The sequence below is a fragment of the Bubalus bubalis genome, chromosome 1, assembly GCF_019923935.1.
Source record: "Bubalus bubalis isolate 160015118507 breed Murrah chromosome 1, NDDB_SH_1, whole genome shotgun sequence".
Classification (NCBI taxonomy): Eukaryota; Metazoa; Chordata; class Mammalia; order Artiodactyla; family Bovidae; genus Bubalus; species Bubalus bubalis.
The window spans coordinates 185160571-185177097 of record NC_059157.1 but is presented as its reverse complement, the minus strand read 5'-3'; the positions used below and the strand labels follow the sequence as shown (position 1 = coordinate 185177097).

The following is a 16527-nucleotide window of genomic DNA, read 5'->3' as shown; positions in this document are numbered from 1 at the left end:
GGGGGAGGGGGAAGTACCCTCATTTTGTGACTAAATATCCTACTTTTCCAGTTCCAGGCCCCCCTGCCGGGGTCAAGGCGGCAGCGGCCTCAGCCTCCATGGTCTTCGTGTCTTGGCTGCCACCCCTCAAGCTGAATGGCATCATCCGAAAGTACACGGTCTTCTGCTCCCACCCCTACCCCACAGTAAGTTTGTAAATCACCCCGTTCCTTTCAAGCATCTTCCAGAAACAAGCCTCAGCCTCCCATCTGGGTCATTCTCCTTTTGTTTCCACCTACTTGGGTCTTCCCAGTGGTTTTATTTTTCTCTCTGCTGTCTCCACATACAAAGCAAGGTTCTCATTACCACCTCATTTGAAAATAGACTTCTGAATCCTTCTAAGGGACACAATTGTTTGGAATTATTGTTTATTGGGTGAGTTCCCACAAAACTGCCAGCTGGCTTTATCAAAATCAAAACCCAGAAGGCTTAATTGATAGTCAGTGGACAACGCCTATTGATTTTGCTGTTGCGCTTGTCTTCAAATGCCTCCCCTGCCTGCTTCCCACCTCCCACCTTGCCTTCCTTCCCTGCCCATTCCCCACTGAGACTTAGCAGCACACAAACCCCTGTTGTCCTAGAAATGAGGGACTTTATCAACACTCTGTGACCCTCCCAAGTACAGTGTGTTTGTGTGTGTGTGTGTGTGCGCACATGCGCGCTCAGTTGCTAATTCACATCCAACTCTCTGACTCCATGGACTGCAGCCCGCCAGACTCCTCTGTCCATGGAATTCTCCAGGCAAGCATGCTGGAGTGAGTGTCATGCCCTTCTCCTTCCCAACCCAGCGATCCAACCTCTATCACTTGAGTCTCCTGCATTGACAGGCGGGTTCTTTACCACAAGGGCCACCTGGGAAGCCCCCAAGGACAATAGTTAGCTTCATTCATTGTGGAGGAATTAAAAGTTAGAGTACTTAATATTTCAAAGTGCAGTATTTATTTTCATTAATATCATCACTGAATAATACTTACAGAGTTAAACTGGTTCTTAAACAAACAAAAAAAAATTGAATATCCAAGAAGGACATGATAAAGAAAACAAAAAAAATGGTTTATCAAACTGATGATGTCTTCATAGAAATGTTTATGGCCTTTCCTGAGGTAGGCACTATATCCAATCCATCCTTCTATCTCCCAGCTCCTGGCATAAAACTTAACCTGCATAGCCATTCAATAAGTTCTTGTGGAATGAATATGCAAATTAAGTTTGGCTTTATTGTGGCAAAATATTATAATATAAAATGTACCTTTTCTAAGTGTTTGGTTCAGTGGCATTAAGTCCATTCACATTGCTGGGCAACCATCACCACCATCCATCTCCAGAACTCTTTTCATCTTCCCAAACTGAAACTCTGTCCCTGTTAAGCCCCAGCTCCCCACTCCTCCTCCCCTGGGCCCTGGCAACCACGCCACGTCTGTGTGTGTATTAGTCGCTCAGTCATGTCCTACTCTTTGCAACCCCATGGACTGTAGCCCAGCAGGCTCCTCTGCCCATGGGGTTTCCTAGGCAAGAATACTGGAGTGGGTTGCCATTCCTTCTCAAGAGGATCTTCCCAACCCAGGAAAGTCTAGGAATCTCATACATATCAGCAGAATCAGATAGTGTTTCTTTCTCTGCCTGGCTTATCTCACTGAGTGTGTTCGAGGTGAATCCACGCAGTAACATGTGTCAGAATTTCCTTCCTTTTAAAGACTGAATAGCATTCCTGAACTAATTTAGTAATTAATTTTTAATTAAAATGGCATGTTTTCCCAAGTCTAGAGTCTAAATGGGTCCAGAGGCCTGGTGGCCCCCTAAAAAGTGATGATGATTAACAGTGGGGAGCCAGGGGGAGAAAGGGGCTGAGGCTCACAGGGGCTCATCTCTCACTGAAAGGTATCAATTGTATGTTCCGCTGTTTATACATCAACAGCAGCACCTCTGGAGTTGAAGTGGAGACTTAGAAGTAATACACTCACAGTTGGGTTTCAGAACTTGTGTGACTTCCTTATTTGGTTTCAAACATGCTATTAGTTCTCACCTGCTGAATCCTGTGTCAGATCCTGCCATCAAAGTCTGGAGGTACAGAGCCTCATAGATGACACGGTGGGTGGCCCTGTTCCTCTGCTCAGAGGCCAAGCACTGAGGTCCCTGTGCAGGTTCTGACCCGCTGATCATCAGCCCTGACATAGCATCACATTCACCAAAGAGATGCTAACTTATTGCTGAAAGTGTGGCCACATTTCACTAGCATTCAAAGGGCTTCTTTTTTATTTTTTTATTGGAGGATAATTGCTTTACAGTGTTGTGTTAGTTTCTGCTGTACAACAACATGAATTGGCCATGTGTATACATATATTCCCTCCCTCTTGAGCCTCCCTCTATCCCACCCCTCTAAGTTATCACAAAGCACTGAGCTGGGCTCCCCGTGTTGTACAGCAGCCTCCCACTGGCTATCTATTTACACAAGGTAGCATATATGTGTCAAAGCTACTCTCTCAATTTGAGGTTTTTTAATTTTTATTCAGTAATTCATTTGTCTATTTGCCATAGGACTCACAATTACTGTTTGACTTCAACAAACTAGAGAGAAACCAGAAGGGTATAGGGACAACCAGCAGCTCACTCTCGTCTGTCTTCCCAATTGGCTCTTCACGTCTAAACTAAAAGCCCCCACCTGGCTTGTTTAGAATTAGTTCTGAGTGACTGAGCCTTTGCTGAGCAAGCTCACATCTGCGGACCTCGGGTGCCGTGTTAGTCTTCATCCTCCCAGCCTACAAATTTCATCCTATAAAAAGAGAAGTTGCTAGCCTGATCTCAGGATGGAAAAGTGTGTAAGATGGAATATAAATGATTTGCCCAGGGATTTCCAGTCTCCCTGCACAGAATAAAGGGATTCAACCTCCCAGAACCTTCTCAACAAGAGCCTTCCAAAAATTACAGTAGTGAGATCGAGCCAATCATAAAAGGTGGGAAATACAATGAACTTCTCACCCCACTGATGTCTTCCAACCACTAGCGGTGTCTCTGTGCTGTCTTTTGCTCTGCTGTGTGCTCAGTCGTATCTGACTCTTTGCGACCTCATGGACTGTAGCTCACCAGTCTCCTCTATCCATGGGATTCTCCAGGCAAGAATACTGGGGTGGGTCACCATTTCCTCCTCCAGGGAAACTTCCCAGAGATTGAACCCACACCTCTTGCATCTCTTGCACTGGTAGGCTAATTCTTTACCACTTGTGCCACCTAGGAAGCCTGTGCTATCTTTGCATGCGTGCTAAGTCATTTTGGGCTTCACCTGTGGCTCAGGTGGTAAAGAATCTGCCTGCAATGTGGGAGATCTGGGTTTGATCCCTGGGTTGGGAAGATTTCCTGGAGAAGGGAAAGGCTACCCACTCCAGTATTCTGGCCTGGAGAATTCCTTGGACTGTATAGTCCAGGGGGTCACAAAGAGTTGGACATGACTGAGTGAATTTCACTAAGTCATTTCAGTCGTGTCCAACTCTTTATGACCCCATGGACTGTAGCCCACCAGGCTCCTCTGTCCATGAGATTCTCTAGGCAAGAATAGACTATATTAAAAAAAAAACAAACAAACACTGTTGATCTAGAAATACAATTATCACCGAGGTGCCTATGGTCTCCTGGGAAGTGCCACTTATTAAGCTTCTCGGAAAGCCCAGAACCCCAGAGCTGTCCTCAATAATGAAAAGTAATCAGAATCAGTTTTCTTCCATCTCTAGAGCCTCACTGCTACTCGTCTATTTCAAACATCATTTAAGACCACGAGGTCTATTTTTAATAGACTTTATTTTTTAGAGCAGTTTTAGGTTGACAGCAAAATTGAGTGTGAGCTGCAGAGATTTCTCATATGAGACCTATTTTTAAAATAATACCATTACAAGGAAAGATCAGAGAGAACTAATGCAAGTCTCTTCAGAGGTGAAGAATTGAAAAATTCCCTCTACTAGTCTGTGCTTTCCCATGGAGTGAATAAGAAACTATAAATTACTAGAAGGGGGGATTTTTTTCCCGGTCTTTAGTTTCTGCAATTTAATGTTAAGTCAGAAAACTGGATGCTGTCAATTTTCTGAGGCTTTTGCGTTTCTGCCTATGTAGCCAAAGAAACACAAGAGGGCGCTCCTAGTTCTGTATGTTTCCCTGCTCATGTATCTGATTTTTTTTCCTTTGAAATGACTTCATAGTCAAATGTAGAACATGGGAGGATAAATTAGGACACAGCATACTCTGTAATTTAATCTTCTTTATAAGAGTCCCTCGGCTAACCTCCTTAACAGATGTAAATTTTCTCTGAAGGTCCTCGATTCATCCCCCTTCCTTTTGGAAGGGCTTTGTTAAAAGACACAGTCTCTTTCCCCTAATATGTGAAATGCCTCGTCTGATTATAGGCATTTGTTTCATGGTGCTCTCTCAGGTCAGCTTAGTAAAAAGGCATCAGAATATGAAACTCTGTGTGTGGCCAGACAAGACACTGTAAATTTGTCTCAAGACTGATTGCCTAAAAGTGGTGCTTGGTAAACATTAATCTCATTGTAGAGGGCTAGTTGATGCCATAAGACATCCACCTCCCCAGTCAGAGAAAAATCTCAAAGTCCGTTTGATTCAGGAATTCATCCATATCATTTTGGGACCGTGGTTATTATTTTAGTATATAATGGTTTGGATGATCAATTCATGCTCTATGAGAAGTGATGGAAATATGAAGAAGCGAGCTAGCCTTGTAAGGTCCCAGGTAGAAAGGAGCTAACCTGGGCTTCCTTTCTAATAACCATCCCCACTTAAAAGCAGACTATGAGAAGGATTATATATTACAGAAGCATGAGGATGTAGAAATTGTCTATTTTGCAGTGCTAAGCTGATGGATGTAGAAATGTGAAATTAAGATAGCCCAAACTTTTTGTTGCTAAGTTGCATCTGACTCTTTGCATCCCCATGGGCTATAGCTTGCCTCGCTCCTCTGTCCATGGTATTTTTCAGGCAAGAATATTGAAGTGGGTTGCCATTTCCTCCTCCAGGGGAAACTTCTCATTAATGAAGAATAAAAATCAGAAAGCCTAAACGTTGTATCAATGAGCTGTGATCCACCTCAGTTATTCCAGTTTCGGATAATATTGCCAGCCAGTTCCTGTGTGTCATAAGGCTCAGTAGATGTTTCTGGATGAGCCAATGAGACTTGCAGCAGCTGAATCTCCTCCGTGTACCCCACACCTCAGAATTAAGCAAATCTTCTGGGAAGCAAGAAAGTAACTTCCAGCAAGTCCAGACAACATTCAAACCAAAGTAGCAGGTGTGTGGAGTTTCAGCTTCAACATCAGTCCTTCCAATGAATAATCAGAACTGATCTCTTTTAGGATGGACTGGTTGGATCTCCTTGCAGCCAAGGGACTCTCAAGAGTCTTCTCCAACACCACAATTCAAAAGCATCAATTCTTTGGCGCTCAGCTTTTTTTATAGTCCAACACTCACATCCATACATGACCACTGGAAAAACCATAGCCTTGACTAGATGGACCTTTATTGGCAAAGTAATGTCTCTGCTTTTTAATATGCTGTCTAGATTGGTCATAACTTTTCTGCCAAGGAGGAAGCATCTTTTAATTTCATGGCTGCAGTCACCATCTGCAGTGATTTTGGAGCCCAGAAAAATAAAGTCAGCCACTGTTTCCACTGTTTCCTCATCTATTTGCCATGAAGTGATGGGACTGGATGCCATGATCTTAGTTTTCTGAATGTTAAGCTTTAAGCCAACTTTTCCCACTCTCCTCTTTCACTTGCATCAAGAGGCTCTTTAGTTCTTCTTCACTTTCTGCCATAAGGCTGGTGTCATCTGCATATCTGAGGTTACTGATATTTCTCCCAGCAATCTTGATTCCAGCTTGTGCTTCCTCCAGCCCAGCATTTCTCATGATGTACTCTGCATATAAGTTAAATAAGCAGGGTGACAATATACAGCCTTGACATACTCCTTTCCCAATTTGGAACCAGTCTGTTGTTCCGTGTCCAGTTCTAACTGTTGCTTCGTGACCTGCATACAGGTTTCTCAAGAGGCAAGTCAGATGGTCTGGTATTCCCATCTCTTTCAGAATTTTCCACAGTTTATTGTGATCCACACAGTCAAAGGCTTTGGCATAGTCAATAAAGCAGAAATGGATGTTTTTCTGGAACTCTCTTGCTTTTTCCATGATCCAGCAGATGTTGGCAATGATCTCTGGTTCCTCTGCCTTTTCTAAAACCAGCTTGAACATCTGGAAGTTCATGGTTCACATATTGCTAAAGCCTGGCTTGGAGAATTTTGAGCCTTACTTTACTAGGGTGTGAGATGAGTGCAATTTTGCGGTAGTTTGAGCATTCTTTGGCATTGCCTTTCTTTGGGATTGGAATGAAAACTGACGTTTTCCAGTCCTGTGGCCACTGCTGAGTTTTCCAAATTTGCTGGCATATTGAGTGCAGCACTTTCACAGCATCATCTTTCAGGATTTGAAATAGCTAACTGGAATTCCATCACTTCCACTAGCTTTGTTCGTAGTGATGCTTCCTAAGGCCCACTTGACTTCACACTCCAGGATGTCTGGCTCTAGGTGAGTGATCACACCATTGTGATTATCTGGGTCGTGAACTATGTGCTAAATATGTGTTCAGTTGCTCAGTCATGTCCTACTCTTTTGTGAATCCCTGGGCTATAGCCCACCAGGCTCCTCTGTCAATGGGATTCTCCAAGCAAAAATACTGGTGTAGGTTGCTATTATCTCCTCCAGAGGGATCGTCCCAACCCAGGGATCAAATCCACATCTCTTACGTCTCCTGCATGGGCAAGCAGATTCTTTACCCCTAAGCCACCTGGAAAACTCATTGTGTCAAATGCTCTCTGCCTGTAATTTTCAAACTTGTTTCCTCATGACTCACAATCAGAAATACATTTTATGATCACACTCCAGTACACACACACACACACAAAAAACCAAAGCCTTGTAAACAACACTTCACTTACTACACACAATGCACTATGATATTCTCTGGTATTTTCTGTTCTATGGGGTTTTTTCTCTTATTTTTTAAATGGTTGCTAGATCTGCTAAATTGCTTCTATGGCCCACATTTTTTAAAATACTGCTTTTCATCAGTTTGTTCCGATGATGACCTTATGCAAGAGGGGATGTTATTATTCTCTTCTTCGTACTGGTACTGACATGCAGACTGTGCAGCCTGCCCAGGACACAGCTTAGCAAGGTTAAGACAGGGGCTGCAGCCCGAGGGAGCAGGACCCAGATTCTCCATCCTGACAGCTTACTGCCTTCCCCAGAGAAGTAGGCTCCATTTCTCTTCAGCATCCCCAGCACTGATTTTTAGCTCAGCTTTGGCATAAACATAATCTCCTACATCATTGTTAGATGGGCATACCTGGGCTCCCAGAGTACTGTGCCAGTTTCTTCATTACAGGGACCACTGTTAGTCATAATACTGGAAATCCCAGTATTATGCTGAAATAGTGGGTATTCAGCAAATGCTATGTTGAATTAAACCTTCTGGATGATGGCTATGAGTCATCCAATAGAGGTTAAATTGAATAATGAAGTTTCTGCTTAATAAGGCAGAGAAAGTGTGTTAAATACTTTGGGATTCTTTCCATCCCAGAAGGATTTAGACAGAACGCCTGCACTTTTGAATCACTGACATGGAAATCATTCTTCCATAGTTTCAGCTACATAACCTGCTGCTGGACATCTTTTTTTTAAATATATATATTAACAAAGCTGAAAATTATGGAGATACCAGAAGTCACTTGGACTTCCTGGTGGCCCTGGTGGTAAAGAACTCATCTGCCAATTCAGGAGACATGGGAGATGTGGGTTCGATCCCTGGGTTGGGAAGAACCCCTGGAATAGGAAATGCAACCCACATATAAGTATTCTTGCCAGGAGAATCCCATGGATGGAGGAGCCTGGCAGGCTATAGTCCACGGGATCACAAAGAGTCAGACATGACTGAAGTGACTTAGCATGCACAGAAGTCACCCAACCCAAAGAGTACACAGTCATGTTCTTTGTGTGTGTGTATACGCTAAGTACATGAAACACCTAAGTGTTTCTAAGGAAGCTCAAGAATATACTTCCCCAAAATTTTTATAAAATTTTTATAAATTTTATAAAAAAGAGCTGATTTTCAAATGCTTAGATATTGGTCTGTCTTAAGGAAACTTTTCTAGTTTTTTCCCCCGGGCATATGATTGTACTTATGGTACTGATTGCTAGAGTAAAATTTGGTTAATCACAAGAGCATCAGTTCAGTTCAGTTGCTCAGTCATGTCTGATTCTTTTTGACCCCATGGACTGCAGCACGCCTCGTGGAGCTTGCTCAAACTCATTTTCCATTGAGTCAATGATGCCATCCAACCATCTTATCCTCTGTCATTCCATTCTCCTCCTGCCTTCAATCTTTCACAGCATCAGGGTCTTTTCCAATAAGTTAGTTCTTCACATCAGGTGGCCAAAGGATTGGAGTTTCAGCTTCAGCATAGAAAGAGTCTAATCCATGCCTGCCACACAGAAGTGTGACAAAGACCTGCTGGCACGTGATTAACTGCATATGTAACACAGGGCTTCCCAGGTGGTGCTAGTGGTAAAGAAACCACCTGCCAGCGCAAAAGACATAAGATGCAGGTTTGATCCCTGGGTTGGGTAGATCCCCTGGAGAAGGGCATGGCAACCCACTCCAGAATTCTTGCCTGGAGAATCCTGTGGACAGAGCCTGGTGGGATGCCAGTTCAGTATTTCATGGCCAGTTCTGATGAAATATATTCTAAATCTTCTTTAAACTTTTTATGCTGCAATTTACATATATTTGTTGAACTCCAAGTCTTTGAGGAGTGAGGGGAAGAACATGTTATGTTTTATAATCTGATTCTTTAAAACAAATAAACAATAATCTGGTTCTTTCTATTCTCAATGAACCAGCCAATAACTGCTCAATATTTCTGTTAAGTCCATATAATTAAAAAATAAATCACCATCAGTTGTCCTTCAGTTATATTAGGCATCAATCAGGTGAAGTTGTCCAGTTTCTCTAACTGATCAAAATGCAGGATCTTCCCAGGTCTCCCACATTGTAGGCAGATTCTTTACCAGGGAAGCTCAAGAATACTATAGTAGGTAGCCTATCCCTTCTCCAGCAGATCTTCCCAACCCAGGAATTGAACCTGGGTCTCCTGCGTTGCAGGCAAATTCTTTACCAACTGAGCTGTGAGGGAAGCCCAACACATATGTTAAGATTGGGCAAAAGCTTGACCTTTAATATCCTGAACCTGATTTTGTACTTTATTGAACAAAGGAAAATAGAAGCATGTATTCAAATGGAATCTCTGTACAGAAACAAGCCCTGAAATTCGCTTTTCAAGCCCAGTCTCACAAGATTGCCTGCCCAATTTTGCAGATAAATTGCCAATACACATACTGGCTTTGAGCTACAATTCATTCAGACTAGACAGTGGTGTAAGCTTCCTCATTGCTTCTTATCTCTACCTGAGTAGCCATAGATGAAAATGCCTTTTTGATCAACTAGCTTTTGGAGCTTTTGAAAGATTCCAGCTTTGAAAACAGATCATCTTTCTAACTTGGCCTGATACAGACATGGGTTGCTATTTAAGGAAATAAATGGTTTTAAATCTTCTTCAATTAAGAATGGCTATCCTTTCCCAAAACTGTATTTTATACCTCTATTATGTGTATCACGGAGAAGAGCCCTTCTCACAATTTCTGTTTCATGTGTGAAAAGTTATATAATCCTAAACCAGTTCTTTTGTGTAAAATTGGTTGAATAGGTGATAGCAATCAAGTTAATAAAGCACTTTTACAGAGAGATAATTTTTATGGCAGATAGTATGACAATGGGAAAGGGATGAGCCAAAATTATAGTAAATGGAGGTGATTTGTTAAAAAGAGAGTGAGGAATACAAGAATCCTGTAATGTCTGTCTGGTTATTGAGAGGATGCCCGGATTTTAAACAATAGCATGGAGAGACTACTTTCTTTATTGCCTTTTCTGGGTATCAACTGTAATTCACTTCCAAAATATTGTAACAATAATGTTTATATATGGGAGGCCCCAAATTAAAATGGTTTATGCTTGGAAGTCTTTTTTAAAAGTAGTCCATAACCATTTACATAATAGCCAATCAAGCGATCATGGTAAAGTACATAGGAAACAACCAAAACTGACTGATATAGAACAAGTAGCTTTAATGTGCTATTATTTCAATGAGAACTGATCATCTTAGTCTGTTTCTTTAGGAAGATCTTTGTGAAATATTATCTTCTTCTAGAGATGAAAATAGTGAAATAAAATGGAAATCAGATCAAAATGTATTATACATAGAAATTTTAAAAAGAGGCAGATCTTAAATTGATCCAACTAACTATTTACTCTTTATGTAATCCAGGGTATTTCTCTGCCACTAAACAGAAAGATTTATATGCTCTGAAAGAGTCATTGCCCTATAATTAAAAGAGCGATCGTTTTGTTTATTCTACTTTGAGGGAGGTATTTTTTTTTAATCACTTCTGTGTACATTCTATCTACAAAATCAGAGCATTCAATTTTTTTAAATAGGAGGGTAATAATTAGATGTTAAAGCTTTTTAAAGCACCATATTTCTTTGATGGAATTAGTGTTTCATTAAAAAGTTAATTGAAAATTTTTAAAGTGGAATTCTTTTTATATCCATCAGAATTGCTGAATAATTTGATCTGAACAATCTGCAACTCTATAGTCATTCTCTACACATTTTTTTCTGTTGTATCCAAATAAATTCTAGGTCATTATTAAAGTGCCTAAGACAACAGAAACTTCTTCAGTCGATTCCAGTGAGTGCTTACAAGTCCCCCAACTGCAGTACTCTGACCTAGGATCCCTGGGAGATAAGTGGAGGGATAGGAAAGACAAGGCCCTTCTCAGAGTGCCTGAAGCATCCATGGCAGACTGACAATAAGAACATGCAAAACTATAATCCGAAGAGTACTCTAGGATTGGCCACATGCTAGGGCACAGAGCAAGCCTCAATAAATTTAAGAGTCTAGAAATTATTTCAAGCATCTTTTCTGACCACACCTACATGAAACTAGAAATAAACCATAGAAAAGAAAGGAGAAAAAAAATTACATGGAGACTAATCCAAAGGGTAATAAAAATTAGGACCATAATGGATGCATGTATGGCTTCCCTGGTGGTTAACCAGTGAAGAATCTACCTGCAATGCAGGAGACATGAGTTTGATCCCCGTGTCAGGAAGATGCCCTGGAGAAGGAAATGGAGATACACTCTAGTATACTTGTCTGGAGAATCCTATGGACAGAGGATCCTGGTGGGCTACAGTCATGGGCTCACAAAGAGCCAGGCACTACTGAGTGACTAAGCCACCACCACCAAACAAAGAGCAAATATGACACCTGATTGAAGAGATTAAAAAGGCTTTATGAGGCTTTACAAATTCATCCATTGAGCTAAATAGTGTAAGAGATTTGGAAATGGATTCAGCCATTATTGGGTAAACATCCAGTTTTATAGAAATTACTAAAGAGCATTTAAAGTAGCTCATTATGGCTAATTTTATTTTCTAGTTAAATAGTTTCTTAGACACAAAAGGAAAATTAATACAATAGCATGTGGCTCAGCTGGTAAAGAATCCGCCTGCAATGCAGAAGACCTGGGTTAGATCCCTGGGTTGAGAAGATCCACTGGAGAAGGGAAAGGCTACCCACTCCAGTATTCTGGCGTGGAGAATTCCTTGGACTATACAGTCCATGGGGTCGCAAAGAGTTGAACATGACTGAGCGACTTTCACTTTTACTTTCACATGGAGAAGGAAGTAGCAACTTATTCCAGTTTTCTTGCCTGTGAAATCCCATGGACAGAGGAGCCTGGAAGGCTACAACTCATGGGGATGCAAAGAATTGAACATGAGTAAGTGACTTAGCACATCCCAAGACAAGAATAATTTGGGAGTGAAAATAGGTCTGGAAGACACTGTTCCTAGGCTTTTCATGGGGTGATATTGAAGCACCAGGATAAGACCAACCTCCCAAGTTTCCCATTCTTTTGAGGAGGATACTGTTAGATTCCTCAGAAATGCATGACTCTACCCACCAGACCTAAAACCATAACACAGGAAGGCTGAACACTGGAAATGTGAGCTGTCTGACTTGGGTGTCAAAAAGTAAATTAGCTGTATTTTTCACTCTGGGTACATTGTCGCTGCATTTTCCACCCTGGGTACAATTTTAGAGATGCAAATATGTCAGAAGCCTTGCTAAAAACTTGCTATAAATATATTTTTAAATCAAATGCATGAAGTTCACATTTATTTTCCTGGGCATTTTATAAATATGAACCCATGCCCTTGACTATGACAGGGATGATTTTTGGAAGGGAATTCAAATGATTTTACTTCTAGGTTTTAGTAGGAGTGTGTCAGATCCCTTATTTTAATTAACCCTCCAATTTGCCAAACCATGATTATATCTTGTCCCTTGAAGAGCAAACTTATCTTGTGTGGGTGTGTGCTAAGTTGCTTCAGTTGTGTCCAACTCTTTGTGGCCCTATGGACTATAGCTGCCAGGCTTCTCTGTCCGTGGGATTCTCCAAGCAAGAATACGGGAGTGGGTTGCCATGCCCTCCTCCAGGGGATCTTCCCAACCCGGGGAATCTTCCCAACCCAGGGATCGAACCTGCATCTCTTATGTCTATTTTGGCAGGTGAGTTCTTTACTGCTAGAACCACCTAGAAAGCCCCCCTTATAATCTAACAAAGGAATAAAACTCCATAAATGTCTAAGAATTCAAGCTCAACAGCTATTTATGAGCTTTTATTATCACTAGGCATAATATTAAGAGCATTTGCACAGCCCAAAGAAGAGATCTGGAGTCCAGCAAGCTTATATGACCTACCCCAGGTGTCCTATACCTATTGTCAAGCCTCATCACAGATTTCCATGCATATCAGCCTCTATATGGTCTTCCTGGTGGCTCAGAGGTAAAGAGTCCACCTACAATGCAGGAGACACGGGTTCAGTTCCTGGGTTGGGCAGATCCCCTAGAGAAGGAAATGGCAACCCATGCCAGTATTCTTGCCAGAGAAATCCCATGGACAGAGGAGCCTGGTGGGCTACAGTCCCTGGGATCGCAAAAGAGTTGGATATTACTTAGCGACTAAACAGCACCAACAACAGCCTCCATACTTGCAATGTAGTAGTGTTGGCATAACAGCCCACTTCCCACAGCAAAAACCCATGAACATCCATTTATAAGCACTATATCTGCAACAGCTCAGTAGATAAAATACTTGCATATGTTATAATTTAAGTGTGGGTCCCAAAATAATACCAAAGTCTTCCCTCAAGAAAGCTATAGATTGCCCTTGCTACATGACACCAGCTAAAGAGAAGAACGCTGCTCTTCTTATTTAACCATCTCTCATGGACTAAGAAATGAATAACTTCACTGTCACTTCAAGGATTTGAGTGGAGAGTGATTACCTAATAACATCAGGTTAAATGGTTTCTGATATAATCAGCATGTTTAAATAGTTTTTAGATGAGAAAACAGATTTTTTTTTTCTCAATAGCTAATAGCAATTTATGATAGGCTTGGAATAATTGGCCAGCCCAATCTACAGATGCTCTGTCTGCTCCATCATGCTGGCATAGACCACGGTTAAAAATGAGTTGCGGGCTGCTATATTTACAGTGTATAACCAACAAGAACCTGCTGTCTAGCACATGGATCTCTTCTCAGTGTAATATGACAGCCTGGATGGGAGGGAGTTTGGGGAGAATGGATACATGTATACATTTGACTGAGTCCCTTTGCTGCTCACCTAAAACTATCACAACACTGTTAATAGGTTATGGAGAAGGCAATGGCACCCCACTCCAGTACTCTTGCCTGGAGAATCCCAGGGACAGAGGAGCCTGGTGGGCTGCTGTCTATGGGGTCGCACAGAGTCAGACACGACTGAAGCGACTTAGCATATATCCCAATACAAAATAAAAAGGTTAAAAACAAAAATGAGCTGTGGGACAAAACTTCCTATGAAGAGCCAAACCTATACGAGTCATATACCTGGCATCAGAGCTTTCCGAATGTTGATTGGTTTTGTATATCTACAGGTCATAACGTAACACTACTCTTCCCTGAAAACAAATGTTTAACCCAATTACAGTCATCCACTCAGGATTAATTCATGTTTTATTTTGGGGGATATTCACATCTTCTAGAATGGCTAATATCTCTGTCCTAACTGAAAATGATGACATTAGAGAGTTAAAGATTTACCAGAAAGAAAATTAAATAGTTAGATATTTAAATATAGAGAAAAGTGTCTTTCTACCCTCCCCACAATTTCTCCTTTTGCCAGATTGGATTCATTCGTCCCTAAGAAACTACACTGGGAGTCTGTGTTTCTTTATGGTACAATTTCCTGTCTTGTTGCCCACAGCAGAGTGAAGCTCTACTATGGTCTTTTCTATTCTATTTTTCTATTCTGTCCCTCTGTGTTCATTTAATGCTTCAAAATTTGTGAAAGATGAGCCTGGTTGAAGTATCAGGAAAAATATGGAAATGAAATCAATCCTTCTCACTGAACATTCCTAGCATTTAGGAGGTAGCATCATATAACAGAATGAAGGTAGAAATTAGCAAGTCAGCTTATTTTTTTTTTTTTGGGTGGGCAACAAATCTTTATGGCAACAGAGAAGGAAAAAAGGATCATTCAGATTCCAACGTTTAGGTATTCCAATAGAGAAAGTAGGTGTCCTGAGTCAGTTAATGGTTATTGTTGGAAGTCTCAAATTTTTCTTTGGTAGCAAACAGTTCATTAACCTAGATTAAAATTAGTCTTTTAGGGCCAACTGTGCAATGCTGTGCTAATTCACTTCAGTTGTGTCCAACTCTTTGCAACCCTGTGGACCGTAGCAGGCCAGGCTTCTCTGTCTGTGGGGTTTTCCAGGCAAGAATACTGGAGTGGGTTGCACATTTCCTTCTCCAGAGGATCTTGCTGAGCCAGGGATTGAAGCCGGGTCTCCTGTGCTGCAGGTAGTCTTCTATGTTGCAGGCAGATTCTTTACCAACTGTGCCCACCAGGGAAGCCCTATCCTAGATTAAAGGTTGGTAAATGTTTTTGTGTGAAGGGCCACACAATAAATATTTTGGGGTTTTCAGGCCATATAGTTTCTTCCCAGCTATTCACTTTTGCCAGTGTAACACAAACACAGCCATAGACAATGTGGAAATAAAGCAAGTCAGCTTAAACATGATTTAATCCTCATGTTGGAAAATCTGGCATCCAGTAAAAACAAAATTAAGGAAATGTTAATAGAATCAATATTATTATACATTATGTAGAATGTTAAGGAAAACATTTCATAAGTAATAGTCATCTTCCCTTTTTCTCAGAACAATCATTTTTGGCTGAGCATTAAGGGAAAGGATTTAAACAAATAGATTAGCTTCACTACCATGAATGAGCTTCTAATTAATCTTTTTCCCATAGAGCTCTTTTTCTCTTACCTGTTGCCAACTCTTGAACATGTTAGCAATGGTTGAATTATGCACCATCTAGTCAGGAAGATCCACTGGAGAAGGGATAGGCTACCCACTCCAGTATTCTTGGGCTTCCCTTGTGGTTCAGCTGGTAAAGAATCCTCCTGAAATGCAGGAGATCTGGGTTGGGAAGATCCTCTGGATAAGGGAAAGGACACGACTCCAATACTCTGGTCTGGAGAATTCCATGGACTACAGTTAATGGGGTCGCAAAGAGTTGGACACAACTGAGCAACTTTCACTTTCATGGACAAGTAACCCTGGAGAAGGAAATGGCAACCCACTCCAGTATTTTTGCCTAAAGAATCCATGTACAGAGGAGCCTGGTGGGCTATAGTCCATGGGGTCATAAAGAGTTGGATATGATTGAAAGACTAGCAAGAACAAGATGGATAAGTAAAGAGTTTACCCAGTGGCTCAGCAGTAAAGAATCTGCCTGCAATGTGGCAGACTTGCAGGAGATGCAGTTTTAATCCCTGGGTTGGGAAGATCCCCTGGAGAAGGAAAATGCAATCCACTCCAGTACTCTTGCCTAGAAATCCCCATGGACAGAAGAGCCTGACGGGCTACAGTCCATGGAATTGCAAAGAGTCAGACCTGACTGAGAGACTAAAAAACAACAACAATGGATAAATAAGGCAGTTTAAGACAAACATCATATAGTTTTCAGTATACCTCTTTATTGGAGACATCTCACACCTATAAGCATCTCTCTGGAGATGTCCGCCTTGCTTCCCTCTATGGGACCATATGTGAGCATCCTTAAACCAACAACCTGCAAATGACAGCTAGTTCCAGCACAGCCTTCTCTCCTCTGTGAGCTGAGTTAGCATTTAATCTTCTCAGGTGTGACTCACCAGTCTCTAAGGTGAGCTCACAGGCCTCTACAATCCATAGGTGG

At 41.5% G+C, this 16527-nt stretch overlaps 1 protein-coding gene across 1 annotated transcript in view; it reads left to right on the top strand.

Moving 5' to 3' along the window:
* Positions 1-16527, top strand: part of DSCAM (DS cell adhesion molecule) — a 283047-nt gene that overhangs the window by 186379 nt on the left and 80141 nt on the right. Inside the window, exon 13 of the mRNA XM_045165314.1 lies at positions 52-185. Within this exon, the coding sequence (XP_045021249.1) occupies positions 52-185 (134 nt within the window). The remainder of the gene's footprint in view (positions 1-51; positions 186-16527) is intronic.